Source organism: Sturnira hondurensis, unplaced genomic scaffold, assembly GCF_014824575.4.
Source record: "Sturnira hondurensis isolate 20B ecotype Veracruz unplaced genomic scaffold, ASM1482457v3 Scaffold0006496, whole genome shotgun sequence".
Classification (NCBI taxonomy): domain Eukaryota; kingdom Metazoa; phylum Chordata; class Mammalia; order Chiroptera; family Phyllostomidae; genus Sturnira; species Sturnira hondurensis.
Genome location: NW_028079127.1, coordinates 18,429,274 through 18,444,501, shown reverse-complemented (window position 1 = coordinate 18,444,501; position 15,228 = coordinate 18,429,274). Strand labels below are relative to the sequence as shown.

General features: G+C 61.8%; 2 protein-coding genes across 4 annotated transcripts; one reads left to right on the top strand and one right to left on the bottom strand.

Moving 5' to 3' along the window:
* Positions 1-280: 280 nt before the first annotated feature.
* On the bottom strand, positions 281-7,686 carry RRP9 (ribosomal RNA processing 9, U3 small nucleolar RNA binding protein). The gene is made up of 15 exons (XM_037049592.1): positions 7,512-7,686; positions 7,147-7,229; positions 4,366-4,475; positions 3,934-4,001; positions 3,810-3,851; positions 3,443-3,569; positions 2,758-2,882; positions 2,581-2,673; positions 2,076-2,176; positions 1,862-1,996; positions 1,718-1,780; positions 1,350-1,495; positions 1,197-1,276; positions 564-637; positions 281-442 (listed from the first exon to the last, which is right to left on the bottom strand). Exons 1-15 carry the CDS (start codon positions 7,596-7,598, stop codon positions 334-336), a joined length of 1,443 nt encoding a protein of 480 aa, XP_036905487.1. The 5' UTR covers positions 7,599-7,686; the 3' UTR covers positions 281-333.
* Positions 7,687-7,916: 230 nt separating this feature from the next.
* Positions 7,917-14,649, top strand: PARP3 (poly(ADP-ribose) polymerase family member 3). 3 transcript variants are annotated; one of them, XM_037049589.1, is made up of 11 exons: positions 7,917-8,180; positions 9,140-9,321; positions 9,914-10,045; positions 10,450-10,638; positions 10,807-10,939; positions 11,020-11,246; positions 11,475-11,624; positions 11,814-11,900; positions 12,158-12,335; positions 13,502-13,657; positions 14,089-14,649. In XM_037049589.1, the coding sequence occupies exons 1-11, from the start codon at positions 7,973-7,975 to the stop codon at positions 14,256-14,258; spliced, it is 1,812 nt and encodes a 603-aa protein (XP_036905484.1). In that variant the 5' UTR covers positions 7,917-7,972; the 3' UTR covers positions 14,259-14,649. The 3 variants fall into 3 exon arrangements, with proteins under 3 accessions (XP_036905484.1, XP_036905486.1, XP_036905485.1); XM_037049590.1 differs by lacking the exon at positions 7,917-8,180 and adding an exon at positions 8,190-8,482; XM_037049591.1 differs by lacking the exons at positions 13,502-13,657; positions 14,089-14,649 and adding an exon at positions 12,943-13,487 and having other exon boundaries at positions 10,450-10,640; positions 10,809-10,939.
* The last annotated feature ends 579 nt before the right edge of the window (positions 14,650-15,228 follow it).

The following is a 15,228-nucleotide window of genomic DNA, read 5'->3' as shown; positions in this document are numbered from 1 at the left end:
CAGCCGCCCTCACACACGCCTGGACAGTGGGGCTTCTAGCTGAGGGGTCAGCAGCTGCTGAGCCCTCCCGGCCTGGAGCAGGGGGCGGGGAGCTCGCCTAATGAGGTCACCGAGGTCACTCAGGGACCAGGAACCATGAGCCAGCTGATGGCTCCGACCTCATGTTCCTGGAAAAGGACAAGAAGCCTCAGGCCACCCCTCACGGGCCTTTTCCAACCCACAGTCCCCGCCACCCCCTCCTTCCTTCCCTCCCCACCCAACAAGCTGCAAGAGACAAGGCCCAAAAGAGGAGACTTTTAATACAAAGAGGGTGGGCATGGCCTAGGAAGGACTTCAAGGGGGGAGGACGTCAGGAGCCCTGGCCGCGGGCCTGGGGGCCCTCCGAAGAGGGATGATGCAGACGGAGTTCCGAGCCTCTTTGATCCGCCACCATCGGCCCAGCCTGCGGAGTGAGGTGGAAGCTGGGGCCAGCGCAGCTGCCCCTTGCCATCCCACCCCCCATTCCCACCCAGCCACCAACCAAGTGCCACCTTCCCCCACCACCCTGCAGGGGGGCCCCATACCTGTGCTCCTGCCCCACCCCGGCCACCAGGAAGTCCCCGGAGCTAGAGAACTTGAGGCTGTTTATAAAGCCCACCTGAGAAAAGGGAGGACAATGCAGAGGATGTGAGAATAGACCCCCCCCACCCCCACAGCCTGAGCACCATCATCCAGGGTCTGGCCTCCCCAGGCCTGGGTTCAAGTCCTGCTCCACCTCCTGCCACCTGGGCCAGCCCGTGACCCCGCAGGGCCTCAGGCTCCACGCAGGTGAGACAAGGAAGCTTCGTGAGGATTAAGGAGATGATAGATGCCTAGGATGTCCGTGTGGCCCAGGACCTGGCTCCTGGCTATGGGGGACCCTGTGTCACTGACAGACCTGCCACTTTTCCCAAGGTCACCCAAGTTGGTACACCCTCGCTTAGCATCCATCTGGCCCCAGCCACGTGGAACCAACACAGGGCCAGGCCCTCCACACCTGGTCCCAGGCTGCTCCCGCCCTGAACCCCAGCACACAGGGCAGGGAAGGGCAGGCAGTGGAGGAGGGGAGAGAGAGGAGGGAGACGGAAGGAGGGCTCCTGCCAGGCCCGTGCAAGGAGCTGGGCTATAAAGAGAGGGCACAGATGACCCTGACGGGCTGGGCACTCAGGCCCCCTCACCAGGGGGATGTCGCAGAGAAGGTCAAGCTGCCGGAAGCCCTCGCCGCACCGCCAGAGCCGCACACAGGAGCTGTGGGAGCCTGGGGGCCAGGGAGACAGTGAGTGCCACGCCAGCCCCATGGGGCCCTCCTCGCTGCTGCGCAAGGTGCTCACCTGTGGCCACCAGGTCTGTGTTGAGCAGGGCCGCCACCGACGACACCCAGAAGGGCTGCTCCAGGCCCGGCACCCCCCGCAGCCCGTGGGCCTCGCGCTGCAGGGCAAGCGGCCGTTTCTTGGAGAGGCCCCACAAGGCCACAGAGCTGGGGACAGGCAGTAGGGTTGGTGAGGGGGCGGGGTCTCTGAGGGGCAGGGCCGAAAGGCACACAGTGGGAGGGGACCCAGTGCCCACCAGCCATGGGACACAGGGGAAGATGCCTGAGCCTGCCCTGGTGTCCTCATGTCCGCGTGGGGGTCACACCTGCCTCTGACCAAAGAGCGCAGGAGCAGTGCGGTGGCAGGAGACGCCCAGAAGCGGCCCTTACCCATCGTCTGCGCCCGACACCATGTGCTCCTCATTGATGAGCTGGATGCTGTCGATGGAGCCCCTGGAGGAAGGAGCAGTGAGGGGTGCGGCCCTCGTCCCCCCCAGACCATGGAGCCCCCGCCTGGTGCAGTCAAGGCCTTACTGGTGGCCATAGAAGACAAGCTGGGACTCCTCAGGGATCTTCCACACACGCACGGTCCCGTCACGGCCCCCTGCCGTCACGCAGCACTCCCTGCTCAGCGCATCCAGGGCAGCCACAGCATCCTGGTGCCCGAAGCTGGAGAGGGGACAGAAGATGGGGTCACCCGAGAACTCGCACCCACACACCCGCACACCCTCTCCCCACGTGCACTCACAGTGTCTCCACGTAGGAGTTTTCCGCCACATTCCACACCTTCACAGAGCGGTCGTGGGATGTGCTGTAGAGCTGGTGGGTGCCTCTGCGGAACGCCAGCCCCTGGGGGTGCAGACAGAAGACACAGAGGTCAGTTCCAGGGAGGGCTTCCTGAAAAGCAAGTCACATTGGCACAAGGAGCTGACCCCCCACCCCACCCCGGGCGCCGTTCGGCTGTTCTGTGCGGCCCTCTCTGGAGCCAGGGCCCATTCCCCTGCCCTCCCCTCAGCTCGCCTGCTGGAGAGCAGCTGCTGACTCACCAGAGGCCTCACCAGCTGCCCCCTGGGTGAGCTCGGTGCAGACCCCAGCTCTCTCCTACCCCTTTACCCAGCTCATGGCTTTGACAATGCCATTCGATATGCCACAGCGCAGGTTCCCTGAGGACGGCAACCCTCTGCCCCCTTCACCCCACCCCCCAGGGCCCAGCACCAAGCCTGGACCACATCTGCCAGAGGCTCCCTGCTCACCGACACGGCGTCCCGGTGTCCCGTGAAGGTGTACAGGTGCCTGCAGCTCTGGGCCTCCCAAATGAGAATGAGCTTGCTGCGGTCGCCCGAGGCCTGCAGGGAGGAGGACAGTGGCCACAGGCGGCACCCACTGCGTGCCCAGACCCCTCCCCCACCCCAGGGCCCACCATGCCTTACGAGGTACTTGCCATCGGAGGAGATGGCCATGCAGAGGACGTGGCTGCTGTGGCCTGGGGGCTGCCCCTCCGCGCCCTTCCTGGCTCGTGGGATCACATGAAGCTTCTGTCCACTCTCCACACTCCCTGACACCAGGAGAAGAGAGGTACTAGGGACGGGATAGGACAGGCTGGTGACCTCCCCACCACGGGCAGACGGGGCCACGGGAGAAGTCCTGGCCCCAGTCAGAGCTGGCTCAGCCACTGGGAGCCCCTGGGCAGGTCGCCTCATCTGTTAAGTGGAAGCAATGACCTAGCAGGGGCAGCCATGAAGCCCAGAAGAGAAGGGAGAGGAAAGTTCTTGGGGGCCAGTGGTTCGAGTTCTTCCTGTCCCTGCTGTGGGGAGGGGGCTGGGAGCTGGGAGAACCAGGCACTCAATCCCCGGCGGTGCCGAGCCTCGGGGCCCTCACCCAGCCACCCATCAGCAGCATGGATTCCCGTTAGATCGCCATCCTGCCTCTGCTCACTCGTCTCCAATGACAGTGACAGGAAGCTCACTAGCCCTGCTCCAGGGCAGAAGCACCCACTGTCACCCAGAAACATTTCTGTGGGAGCAAACCTGCCTCTAGAAGCTTCCCTACCAGGACTTAGTTTGCCAATCCCTCCTTCCTCCCAGACCAGCCCCCCCACCCCGGGCACTCACTCACACTTAATGATGGTGCAGTCTTTGGCAGCGGAAAAGACGGCCAAGTCGTCAGGGGTGATGACCAAACACGTGATAGAGAGCTGGTGGCCGCGCAAGACTCGAATGTCCCCTGGGGCTGGGGCCTGGATCTGGGCAGGCAGGGCAGGTCACTGGGACTGGGGCGGGGAGGCACCCCGCCTGCTCACACACCCTCCCCGCCCAGAGACACCAACCCAGGGCTGCAAGGGGACCAAGCCCTGAGCTGACCCTGTCTGTCCACCATGTTCTCAAAGACCCCACAGCCTGAGTCCCCGGCCAAGCCATCTGCCACCAACCAAGGAGGGACCCCAGTTCCCTTCGATCTCGCACCAAGTGCGCTGCCCACTCACCTCCTTCGCCACCGACTTCTGCAGCCTGCCCCTCTGCTCCAGCTGCACAGAGAGGACAGGCGTGAGGACCCACGAGCCAGACCAGCCCCACCCCTTCCCCCCAGCGCCATCCTGCCACACGTACCACGTCCTCCTTCAGGCGCCCTGCCACCTGGTCCTCCTCAAACTCGCGAGCTTCAGCCTTCTCCTCCTCTTGGAAGGGCAGACCAGACCAGGTCAACCCAGGCCAAGACTCCACTTTTCCCTTCCCATCCCCACCCCCATCCTGGGCCCCAAACACTTGGGCAGTATCCCACGGGAAGTGCAGGCTGCCTTGGGCAAAGGGGGAAGGGCCTGATGTCTCTTGCTGCCCACAGCCTGCCTTTACCTCTCAGATCTGTCTAAAGGTCCTTGAAGGTCCCCTAAAGCCCATTAGAGCTCTGGCCACACTCCCACAGGGCAGCCAGCACCAGCAGTCCCCGCAGCACACTGGGAACCTGCACCAGGCCCCCAGCAGGGGGCAGGAGCTGCAGCAGGCGCAGGCTCTGCCCCTCCCCTGCCCAGCTCCCAGGCTCACCTTGCTCCCTCAGCTGTTCGAGGTAGAGCTTGGCCAAGCGCAGCTTCTTCTCCTGTGCGGTCTCCTCCAGCTCCTCCTGCTCCTCCTCCTCTGTCCTCCTGGGAGCTAGGCTGTGGGCCAGGAGGGACTGGGTTTGAGGGTACTCACCCCACTCCACCGGCTTCTAGGACCATGCCCCCTGGCTGCTCCCCCTGCCAGCCCTCATGGCCAATGCTTACATGTGCAGAATATAAAGGGCCTGCCCATTGCCTGACACAAGCGTGAAAACAGACCCAAACCCAAAGGGACCACTGTGAATCTCTCAGCTCTGCAGGGGAAGCGAAGGTTCTACAGGATCCTGAGAAAACTCAGGTTGTGTATGAAGAGTCAGGAATGCTGCAGACATCTCAACAGCAACCCTGAGAATGGGAAGACACACGAGCCACACACACAAAACTCTAACGCTAACCCCTGGACACCCACGCAGTCACACCATCACGACAACTGAAGACATTGTCAGCTTTCCCAAAGGCCGCAGGATGGGTCTTCCCTCCCTCTTTTAAGGATGGAGGACGAGCCCTGGCTGGTGTGGCTCAGTGGACTGAGTGTGGGCCTGCGAACCAAAGGGTCGCTGGTTCGATTCCCAGTCAGAGCACATGCCTGGGTTGTGGGCCAGGTCCCCAGTAGGGGGCACTCCAGAGGCAACCACACATTGATGTTTCCCTCCCTTCCTCTCTCTAAAAGTAAATTTACAAAATCTTTTAAAAAGTATACATAGAAGGATAGAGAACGAGCTCATCCAATAGGAGAGTGAGCGAAGAACGAGGTCAGCCCGAGAGGCAGGAAACAGGAGACCCCACCTGCAGAGCTGGAACGGTAGCTCCCGGCACAACCACTGCCCCAACCTGGGGGAGCAGCCAGCCCAGATCCCGGCAAAGCCTGAGAGGCAGACACACGGCGTCTGCATCACTTCACTGCCACGGCACCAACCTCCGTCCTAAGGACTGGGTTCCAGGGAGGCCTCACCAGGCCTGGCTTGACCTGGTGCCGGTGAAGTTCCCGCCTTCCCTCTATGCCAGGGCCCCTGCACCAGCTGGGACACTACTGTACTCAAGACAAGTCCTCCTTTGACTGGCTCCCGGGAACTGCAGGAAGGTCCCAGGCACTCAGGAGCAGAAAACCCAGGGCAGCCCGTGTCCCTGATCACAAGCTTGCAGATATCTGGTCCCTGTCAGGTGCCCCGACTGGTTCCCAGGACTCAATCCTGACCTTGCCCATGCCTTTCCCAGAAAGGACCTTGGCACTCTCAAGGCCAGACCACACTCCAGAGACTTTACTACCTTCAGCGCTTTACACAGCCAAGGTCAGAACTTCTACTCAGTTTCCCCAGACCAACCAATCCCCTGTTTAGGGGTTCATACATACCAGACAGAACTCCGAAAAAAGCCAAGGGAAGTATACACTCTGTGATTCCACCCACATCACATACCGGAGAAGGAAAAACTCTAGGGACAGTGGTTATGAGTCGGAGGCAGGCAAAACTGGCTATGAAAGAGCAGGGAAATTTAGGAGGGTGACGAAACCATTTGTATCTCCACAGAGGCACACACCTGTCAAACCCACAGATCTGTCCTCTAAGAAAAGGTGGATGTCCCTACATGTAAGTTAGAACTGCATGAGGAAATGGAAAACAGAAGGAGAAAAAGGAAGGAAAGGAGGAAAGCAAAGAAATGAGTAACTCGAGTCAGGAATGGCAACTGGCTTATAAGTTGCTGCAAATGGTCGAGTTCATAACCTGAGTGGTGAGTGCCCAGAGGTCATCCTGTCCTCACCACGCTCTACTGTACAAACACACTTCATTGACTCTTCTGTATCTAAGGCATCTCACAACACATTTCAAAACCACTTAAAAGTGCTTAGCAGAAGGCTTGGCGTGTGCCAAGCCCACCTACTCGCAGTAACCTCAGGACTAAGCAAAGCATCTTAAGTCTCCCTGTGAGCAAGGTAAGGCCAACACAGAGTCAGTTTGAGAAGCAGAATTCCCAAAGCCAACAACGCTTAAGGCAGGCACCAGGATTCCTGGGTACGAGGACTTCTGTGCCACAAGGCCGGGCCTGACGCTCTGCTGGCCCCTGGGAAACCCTGCCACTTGCCCCACTCCTGTCACCAGACAGGACGAGGGCGGTATTCAAAGCCCTCCGCAAGCTGGATGCCCCCACCACCTGGACTTCCTTCTCCCTGCCTCCCGTTCTGGCACTTACACCCTACACTTTCCTCTGATCCCTCAGTGCCTTCCCTACCGCTCCACGAGGGGCTCCTCATCTCTCCAGGCCCTATTCTAATGCCCCTTGTCTCTTCCCAGAACACACGGTGGTAAGACATCCCATTACAACACATTCGGTCTTCATCTGCCTGCTCACCTCTGTGCTCTCAAAAGTGAAGTCAGTGCCTGGCTTCTGTTGAGAGCCAGAGGGAGACCAGAAATTGTGAATTGTGGGAAAAGGAAGTGAAGAACTAGCCAGCATTTCTTGCATCCTCCTCCCCTTCCAAGTCAGTCCAGCCTGGACTCGGCTCCCTGCCACTCTGCCATGTGCCAGAGAGGTCTCCCTGGTCTCCAGTTGGGGTTGGGGGGTCCTCCCCACACACAGACCCCGCGGGGAAGGAGATGAGGCTACTCGGGATCAGAAACTGGAGGAAAGAGCCAAGGCCTGTGAGCCAAGGGCCGGGGTTCTCACTCACTGAGACTTCCACGCACCATGGGCCTCAGCGCTCCCTACCACTAAGAAGAAAAGCACAGCTCACCTCTCACTCTCAGAGTCACTGGAGATCTCCTCATTCATCTTGCCGCCGCCCTTGGACTTTCCCTTGTCCCCGGAAGAGTCGGCCTGGGAATTATACGAGAATGATCCTTTCACAGGTCAGGGGCCCCGACCACTCCGGCACTGACCAAGGGCCCCTTCCGGTCTGTCGAGAGCCCTGGGACTGGGAACGGCAGCCTAGGATTTGGCTGGTGGTCAGAGAAGCGAAGCTGACTCCAGTTGGAATCCCGGGAGAAGGGTCGGGGAGTGGGTCGAGGGGGCCGAGGAGGGGAAAGGAGGGGATGGAGGTGGGATGACAGTGGTCCCAAGACCAGGTCTGATCTCAGCCCTCAGAAACGCCACTCTCACCTTCCGCCGCCGCTTGCCAGCTCCCACACCGGCCCGCTCCCCCGAGACCGGCTTTCCCCGCTTCCGAGCCACTGCTGTCGCCGGCATGCTGACCGCCGTGTGTGTTGCAGCCACCGCTGGGGCACTCACGTGGCGGCGGAATCCAGGAGATCTCGCAAGACTCTGCGCCCCGATAGGCCCTCACTGCCCGGCGGGCCCCGCCTCCTACGGCCTCATTGAGTCATTTGGTGGCTTTGCCACGCCCCCCAATCACCCAGAGGGTAAGTGCCTGTGGTCACGCCTCCTAGACTTCCCGTAGGCTCCGCAGGCTCCCGCGCCGGCTCCGTAGGAAACCGCCTGTTCCGGGTTCTTCCGGCCTAAAATGCAGCGCGTGCGCATCGCTATTTAGCTGATGTCTAAGGCGGGGCGAACGCGGGGCCGTCTCTGTGTTTTCGCCCCTTGGACACTGGAGGGCGCCAGAGATGCGGAGTTCCGAGTTACAGAACAGGACCCCACCCTGTCAGGGGCGTGGACAAGGGTGTACCAAGTCTGGCACTAAATATCCGGCGGGGCACCAGGGACATCCAGGCAGCATTAGAGAAAGGAAGGCAGTGCCCGCACCTTGGCCAAAGGTTATTGGAACCGGTGGACACGCATGGGATACCTCAGGCCGAAGGAACAGCCCTAACGGTGCGTTGGTCCTCCGGGCCTTGACAGTGTCCCAATGAAGTGCCCACCCATGTGTGGGACAGGTCGCACGTATTGGCCTGACCCAGCCTTTGACTCACCCCACTCGTGGCCAAATAGTTGAAATACTATTCCACCACAACTCCAGCTTTCCTCCGCCTCTAGCGATTGTCAGGAAGTCCCTCCCATAGTCACGCCTAGGCTTTCAGCAGATTGCTAGAGGGGACCCCAGAACTGGGACAGCAGTGGGAGGTCCTCATACTGGGCATCAAGGACCACCTCTCCCAGGTCCCTGCCTCTCCTAGGTGAGTGCCCACTGCTCTGTCCACAGCCCTTTGAAGGGTGGCGGCGGCAGGGGGGGAGGGGTACTTCCCTTGTACAGTGGCAATTCAAGACCACTGGTCTGGGACGCTGGCTGACAGCCTGGGACTACTGAGCTCAATGGGAAGGGATTCCTCATCACTGGGTCCTGAGCTCCGAAGGAACAGATCTGGCCCTTGGGGCACTGCCCCAGCCGCCACTGCCCACTGAGCTCCATTGCTAGGATGAGTCAGCCCAGCACCCATGCCAAGTCCTAGGCAGCTGAGAGGTGGGAGGAGCAGGCAGAGCCCAGAGAGTTCTCTGGAGGGCGGAGGGGCCCATAGCTGGAGAGAAGGTTCTCCTTTCGTTTTCTGCACCCGCTGGACAACCTGCCCAACCAGAAAGGGGAGGGAGCCACTCCTCCCTGACCGGAGTGGGCAGACTGGACAGGGTCCTGGCACTACCCTGCTCTCGGGCACAGGGGCATGTCAGGGCTGAGAGAACTGGCTTTGGTCTGGGGCTGGGACTGGGGCCTGCAGGGAGGGGGAGGCGGTGGGTGCTCACCAAAGGCAAACCCAGCGTGGGGCCTGCTGGGGCTGTACTGGCCAGGTGGGGTGCAGCTGCCATGGAAGCCTGAAGCCCCTCTCCGTGCCCCCAACCAGCCATGGCTCCCAAGCGCAGGCTCGCTGTGCAGGGCAAGGGCCCTGGGAAGAAGAAGGGCCGGCAGGGGGCAGAGGAAGACAGCTTCCGCTCCACGGCTGAGGCCCTCAGGGCCGCACCCACCGAAGATCGAGTAGTCCGAGTGGACCCTGAGTGTCCCCTCAGCCGCAGTCCCGGGACCCAGGTGAGCCGTAGTCCCCAGCCAGGCCTGGAGCCTGCTCCCTCCTAGAGACAAATACACTCAGAGCCGCTCCCCTCCCCAGTGCAGCTTAGCTCTGGTCACATAGCTCAAGGGTCCCCCACGTCGGCTGTGGTCTCCCAAGACCCCCGAGCTCAGCAGGGCTGCATCGCATCCCACTAGGTGGGTCGTGCCTGCTCTTCAGACTGCAGGGCAGGCCCCTGAGCTTCTCTGGCCTCCTTCCACCCTTCAAGCCAGGCTCTGACCCCCTAGGTCTCCCCAGGACTCACCTATGCACCCTCAAACCTACACCACAGGGCAGGGTTGTGTCCCTACGAGACCCCTGGGGGATAAACATGTGTCCCTCAATTCCCCGACCCAGGGCACAGCTGTGTCTTTCCAGAATTTTCTTCCACGGCCCGAGTTTAGCCATGTTCCCTCAGACTTCATCCCCCAGGGCCTCCTGTGACGACTCAGGGCAGTCCGAGCCCAGTGGAGGCTGAGAGGCCCAGGTGAGGACCGTGGCTGAGTGAGCGGTCAGGTCTCTTGACCACCTGAGGGTAGCCCACGCCACCCTGCCTTGCCCATGTGCCCTCAGGCCCAGGTGCATGGGGACTATGACTGCACCCTGAACCAGACCAATATCGGGAGCAACAACAACAAGTTCTACATCATCCAGCTGCTGGAGGACGGTGACCGATTCGCCTGCTGGAACCGCTGGGGCCGCGTAGTGAGTGCCCACCTGGCCCCCTCTCCCCACGGCCTCCCCTCACCTCTCCCTGCTCCGCACTGCCCTCTGCTGCCCAGGGTCCACACAGCACTCAGGCCGAAAGGCTGTAGGTCAGGGGTGTCACACTCATTTTCATCAGGGGCCACATCAGCCTCAAGGTTGCCTTCAAAGGGCCTAATGTAATTTTAACTCCCTAACAGTTAAGGAGTAGTTACATTTAGACAGTCCTAAAATTATTTTGGCCCTTCGAAGGTAACCGTGAGGCTGATGTGGCAGTGTGTCTGACAGCCCTGTGGTGGGTGCTGACTGGCTTAGGCACAGGGCACAGGGCCTGGCCAGACAGAGGCCAGCAGGCGTTATGGTGGGCAGGCACTGGGCACGCGCCTGAAGGCTGTCGATTGCAGGGAGAGGTGGGCCAGTCAAAGCTCAGCCACTTCGATTCACTGGACCACGCAAAGAAGGACTTTGAGAAGAAGTTTCGGGACAAGACCAAGAACAGCTGGGCAGAGCGGGACCGCTTTGTGGCTCATCCCGGCAAGTACACGCTGATCGAAGTGCAGGGCGAGGACGATGCCCAGGAAGCTGTGGTGAAGGTATAGTGGCTGGGCGCTGGGCTCTGGGCTGAGGGAGGGGACCGGGGACCGGGGACCCAGCCACCTGGCCACTGCCCCTGCCCAGCGGTGCCACACTGCCACAGACTTGCACTCTCTGGCCTTGATCAAGCCCTGCCCCTGGCCCCTACGTGCACCCTCTGCCCCTAGACTGATGGAGGCCCGGTGAGGACCCTGGCTCAGCCCGTGCGGCACTGCTCCTTGGACACAGCCACACAGAAGCTCATTACCAACATCTTCAGCAAGGACATGTTCAGTGACGCCATGGCCCTTATGAACCTGGGTGAGGGCAGGGGCCAGGCAGGGTGGCAAGGCCTCAGGAGTGACTGGGGACTGAGTCTCCCCACTCCCCCACCCCCCCAGATGTGAAAAAGATGCCCCTGGGAAAGCTGAGCAAGCAGCAGATTGCACGCGGCTTTGAGGCCTTGGAGGCCCTGGAGGCAGCCCTGAGGGCGCCCACTGCCGGGGGCCCAGGCCTGGACGAGCTGTCCTCTCACTTCTACACTGTCATCCCCCACAACTTCGGCCGCAGCCGGCCCCCGCCCATCAGCTCCCTGGAGCTTCTGCAGGCCAAGAAGGACATGCTGCTGGTGAGGGCTGGCAGGTGGGCAGGCAGTGGGGATCCCGATCAGACTGGGCAAGGACATGGGAGCAGGGGGCAGGGGGCCAACGGGCCCAGAGCGCAGGACTGTGATGGACGGGCTGGTGGTGAACAGGGGGACAGACGCGTTGGGTGGCCACGGTGCCGGTCATGTGGGAAGGAGAGCAGAGGCGGGAGGACGCGTGGACAGACAAGCTGCCAGTGCCCGTCACCTTAGGTGCTGGCCGACATCGAGCTAGCCCGGAGCCTGCAGACAGCCCCTGAGGAGGAGAAGAGGGTGGAGGAGCTGCCGCACCCGCTGGACCGAGATTATCAGCTCCTCAAGTGCCAGCTCCAGCTTCTGGACCCAAAGGCGCCTGAGTACAAGGTGGGCTGAGCCCCACAGAGGAGCTGGGGGAAGAGTGGGCACTACCCCTCTGCCCATCTGCCCTCACGGTGCCTAGGGCAGTCCCTCACCCCTGGTTCCCTCTCCCTGAGTCTCTAGGGCTTGTGGAGAGCTCGGGGGTTCATCCATATGTCTCTCGCCCTCGGCACCCCACTTCGGCTCTCCCCGCAGGTGATCCACACCTACTTAAAACAGACTGGCAACAACTACAGGTGCCCTGCTCTTCGGCACGTCTGGAAAGTGAACCGAGAAGGGGAGGTGAGACGTCCCCCAGTGCCCTCCCCTGTCACTGCCCTGACGCTTGGGGAGATGGCCTGGCTTGTGTGTCCCTTACTGGACCATCCCCGCAACTCTGCCCAGTTCCCAGCAGCCCTGGGGCTGGCAAGTGGCCAGTGGCCAGTGACCAGAGCATGCCAGTGGCCAGAGGCCCAGGCCCCAGTGGGCCCCTCGGAGCGGCAGGGAGGAGCGCCGTGCTGGCATGATGTGGCTCCCCGGTTTCTCCCCACCCCACCCAGGGAGACCGGTTCCAGGCCCACTGCAAGTTGGGTAACCGAAGGCTACTCTGGCATGGCACCAACGTGGCAGTGGTGGCCGCCATCCTCACCAGCGGGCTCCGCATCATGCCGCATTCTGGTGGCCGTGTGGGCAAGGGCATCTACTTTGCCTCGGAGAACAGCAAGTCAGCAGGCTACGGTGAGCGGTTCCTCGGGCCCAGTCCCGGTGGGCATGGGGACTGAGGCAGACTGGGCCTGGTGTTCACGCACTTTGGGGGGGATCCAGGAGAGGGACCCTTGAATAGTGACTGACCAGAGCACTCAGTGGGGCTTCCTGGGACTTGAGGGAATGCAGGGACAGCTTCCTGGAGAAGGTGGTGAGGATAGAGTGAGCATGTCAGCCAGACCTGATGCGGTGAGAGATGACCCTTGGAGGCGAAGAAGGCAGCCAGTGGGCCACCGGCCAGGAGGCTGCAGCAGGTCGAGACCTCCCAGCCCAGCCTGATAGGAAAGCTCAAAGGCCTGTGTGGGCAGCGGCTGGGGACTTGGGGACAAGAGGGTCTCATCCAGAGAGCAAGCGGGTGCCCGTTTGGACATGGACATAGCTGGACCCCAGTGGTTGCAGCCCTGGGCAGGGTGGCGGGCCTGGAGGCTGCAGGGAGGAGGTGGAGTCATCAGGCATGGGTGTGGGGGCAGAGAGACAGGGCACGGGTGTGGGGGCAGAGAGAATCCGGGAGAGGGATGCGCAGGGTGGGGTGGCAGCACGTGGGAAAGACAGGGTCAAAGTCATCTCTAATGACCCCCAGGTTTCTGTCCAGCGTAGCCCTCACTGAGGTGACCTCTCCAGACTGGGTCCCCAGACCAGGCTGACCCCTTCATTGGAGACCACCGCCACTCACCCAGACAAGGCAGCAAGGTCCAAGGGCAAATGGGGCTGAAATTCTAGAGTATCCAAGGTTGCCCAAGGCCAAGGGGTCTGGCAGGGAGGCAGAGGAGCCTATGGAAGAGGGGAGAGTAGCCCCCAGAGAGCCAGCACAAGGGGGCTGGGCTAGTGGGGAAAGGGTGCGGTGGCCAAGTCAGCAAGCGGGCCAGGGAGCAAACCGTCCCACCCCAGATTCGGTCACTGGGAGGCCTTGACTGACTGTGGTGAGGGCAGCAGGGGGTACACCAGCCTGGCTCTGGGAGCCCCGGAGTCGAGGAGAGAGTCGGGAGGCAGCGTGGCCGGGGCGAGGGGTTTCCTAAGGGTGGCGGGCCCTGTCCACACTGAGGCAGCCAAGGCAGAGGGGCTAACAGTGTGGCAGGGAGGGGCCCAGGGAGTCCGCCAGAGGGCCGAGCAGCCCAGCCTGAGCCTCCCTGTGGCCCCAGTTACGGGCATGTCCTGCGGAAACCACCATATCGGCTACATGTTCCTGAGTGAGGTGGCACTTGGCAGAGAGCACCACATCACCATGGACGAGCCCAGCTTGAAGAAGCCACCCCCTGGCTTTGACAGCGTCATTGCCCGAGGCCACACAGAGCCTGGTGAGTCCCAGGCCTGAGAAGCTGCACAGGCCTGTGGATGGAAGTGGGGCTGCTGCGACAAGGGACCAGGGTGACTGCAGGGAGCAGCAAGCAGAGAGGGGGTTGTGCAGAGGGGCAAAAAGCAGCGTCCTCACTGCAGGATTTCACTTTGCCATTCAAATCGTTCCTGGGTATCCAGGAGGGCTTCAAAGGAGAGGTGTCGTCATGCACTGAAGGATGAGTGGGTGTTCCCCAGGGGGAGCAATGGGGCAGGGTGGTCCAGGCGGAGAGCCCAGCCTGCGCAGTGGTTTGGAGGTTGGCAAGGTGGGAATGAACTGGCAAGCCCTGTGCCAGAAGCAGACAGCATGGGGGGGGGGGGCAGAACTTCCTGGTAAGGTCAAGGACCAGTGAGTGACCCTGGTGTCCCCCTCGGCCGGGGCTGTACCCTGCAGATCCAACCCAGAACACCGAGCTGGAGCTGGATGGCCAGCGAGTGGTGGTGCCCCAGGGCCAGCCCACACCCTGCCCCGAGTTCAGCAGTTCCTGGTTCTCACAGAGCGAGTACCTCATCTACCAGGAGAGCCAGTGCCGCCTGCGCTACCTGCTGGAGGTGTGCCTCTGAGCTGCGCGCCCTCCTCTTGCCCCGGCCTGCTGCGGAGGGTCTGTCAGGCTCCGCCTTCCTGCCCACCTCTGGCTCCCCCAGGTCACCCCTTCTTGCTCCCACATCTCCCTGCTGTGTCCAGGATGGTGTCGCCTACTCCCTCCCCAGCCCTGGCGGGGCTGTGGCCCCAGGATCGCCCCGAAGCTGACAGGTGCGATGGACTGGCAGCATCACTGGGCCGAAGGTGCACCTGTTCCTGGCTGTGCAGTTAGAGGGGTGCAGGCTGAGAGCAGGTCGGTCCCTATACCCACCCGGGCCGTCCATCCCAGCCCAGGCTGTGTGGTCACTGATGTAGGCTGAACTTCAGGCACGCACGGGGCAAGTTCATTAAACGCTGTCTTCACTCACCCCAGACTCTGCTTCTCTGTGCTGCGGTCCCACAAGCCTGGACCCCCCCTTCTCTCCACAGTGAGCCACCAGAGCACACAGCAGCTCCAGCCCCACGCTGACCCCACCCACCCCGGTCCAACTGCACCCACCTCTGCCACACCCACTTCCTCCGATCACTCAGCCTCAGCCTTCAAAGGCAACCCTGGCCATCAACTCAGAACCGGTGGTCATGGGGCGGCCCCACCTGGCGACCCTGTCCGCTAGTCCAGACGAGGCCAGGCAGACCAGCCCTGCCCCTGCCTTCGCATTGGAGTGTCTTCTACCTGCACATCCCCAAGGCCCGGCTCTGCTCGGGAAAGGATGCCTGTGAGCGCCCCAGGTGGGCCTCCCAGACACAGGACGTGGGTGCTACAGCAGCTTGAGACCCAGCCGGCGGTCCCCCACAGCATCTCCCTGTCTTGTCTCTTTACTCTCCTTCGATCTGAAACCTGTCTCAGCCGTTTATTTCTTCTTCCATGACTTGGATGTCCTCCACAGCCCTGAAGGGTACAGGCCAGTCATTTCACAGGGTCTCTCAGTCTCGATTTCTCTCATGTCTTGT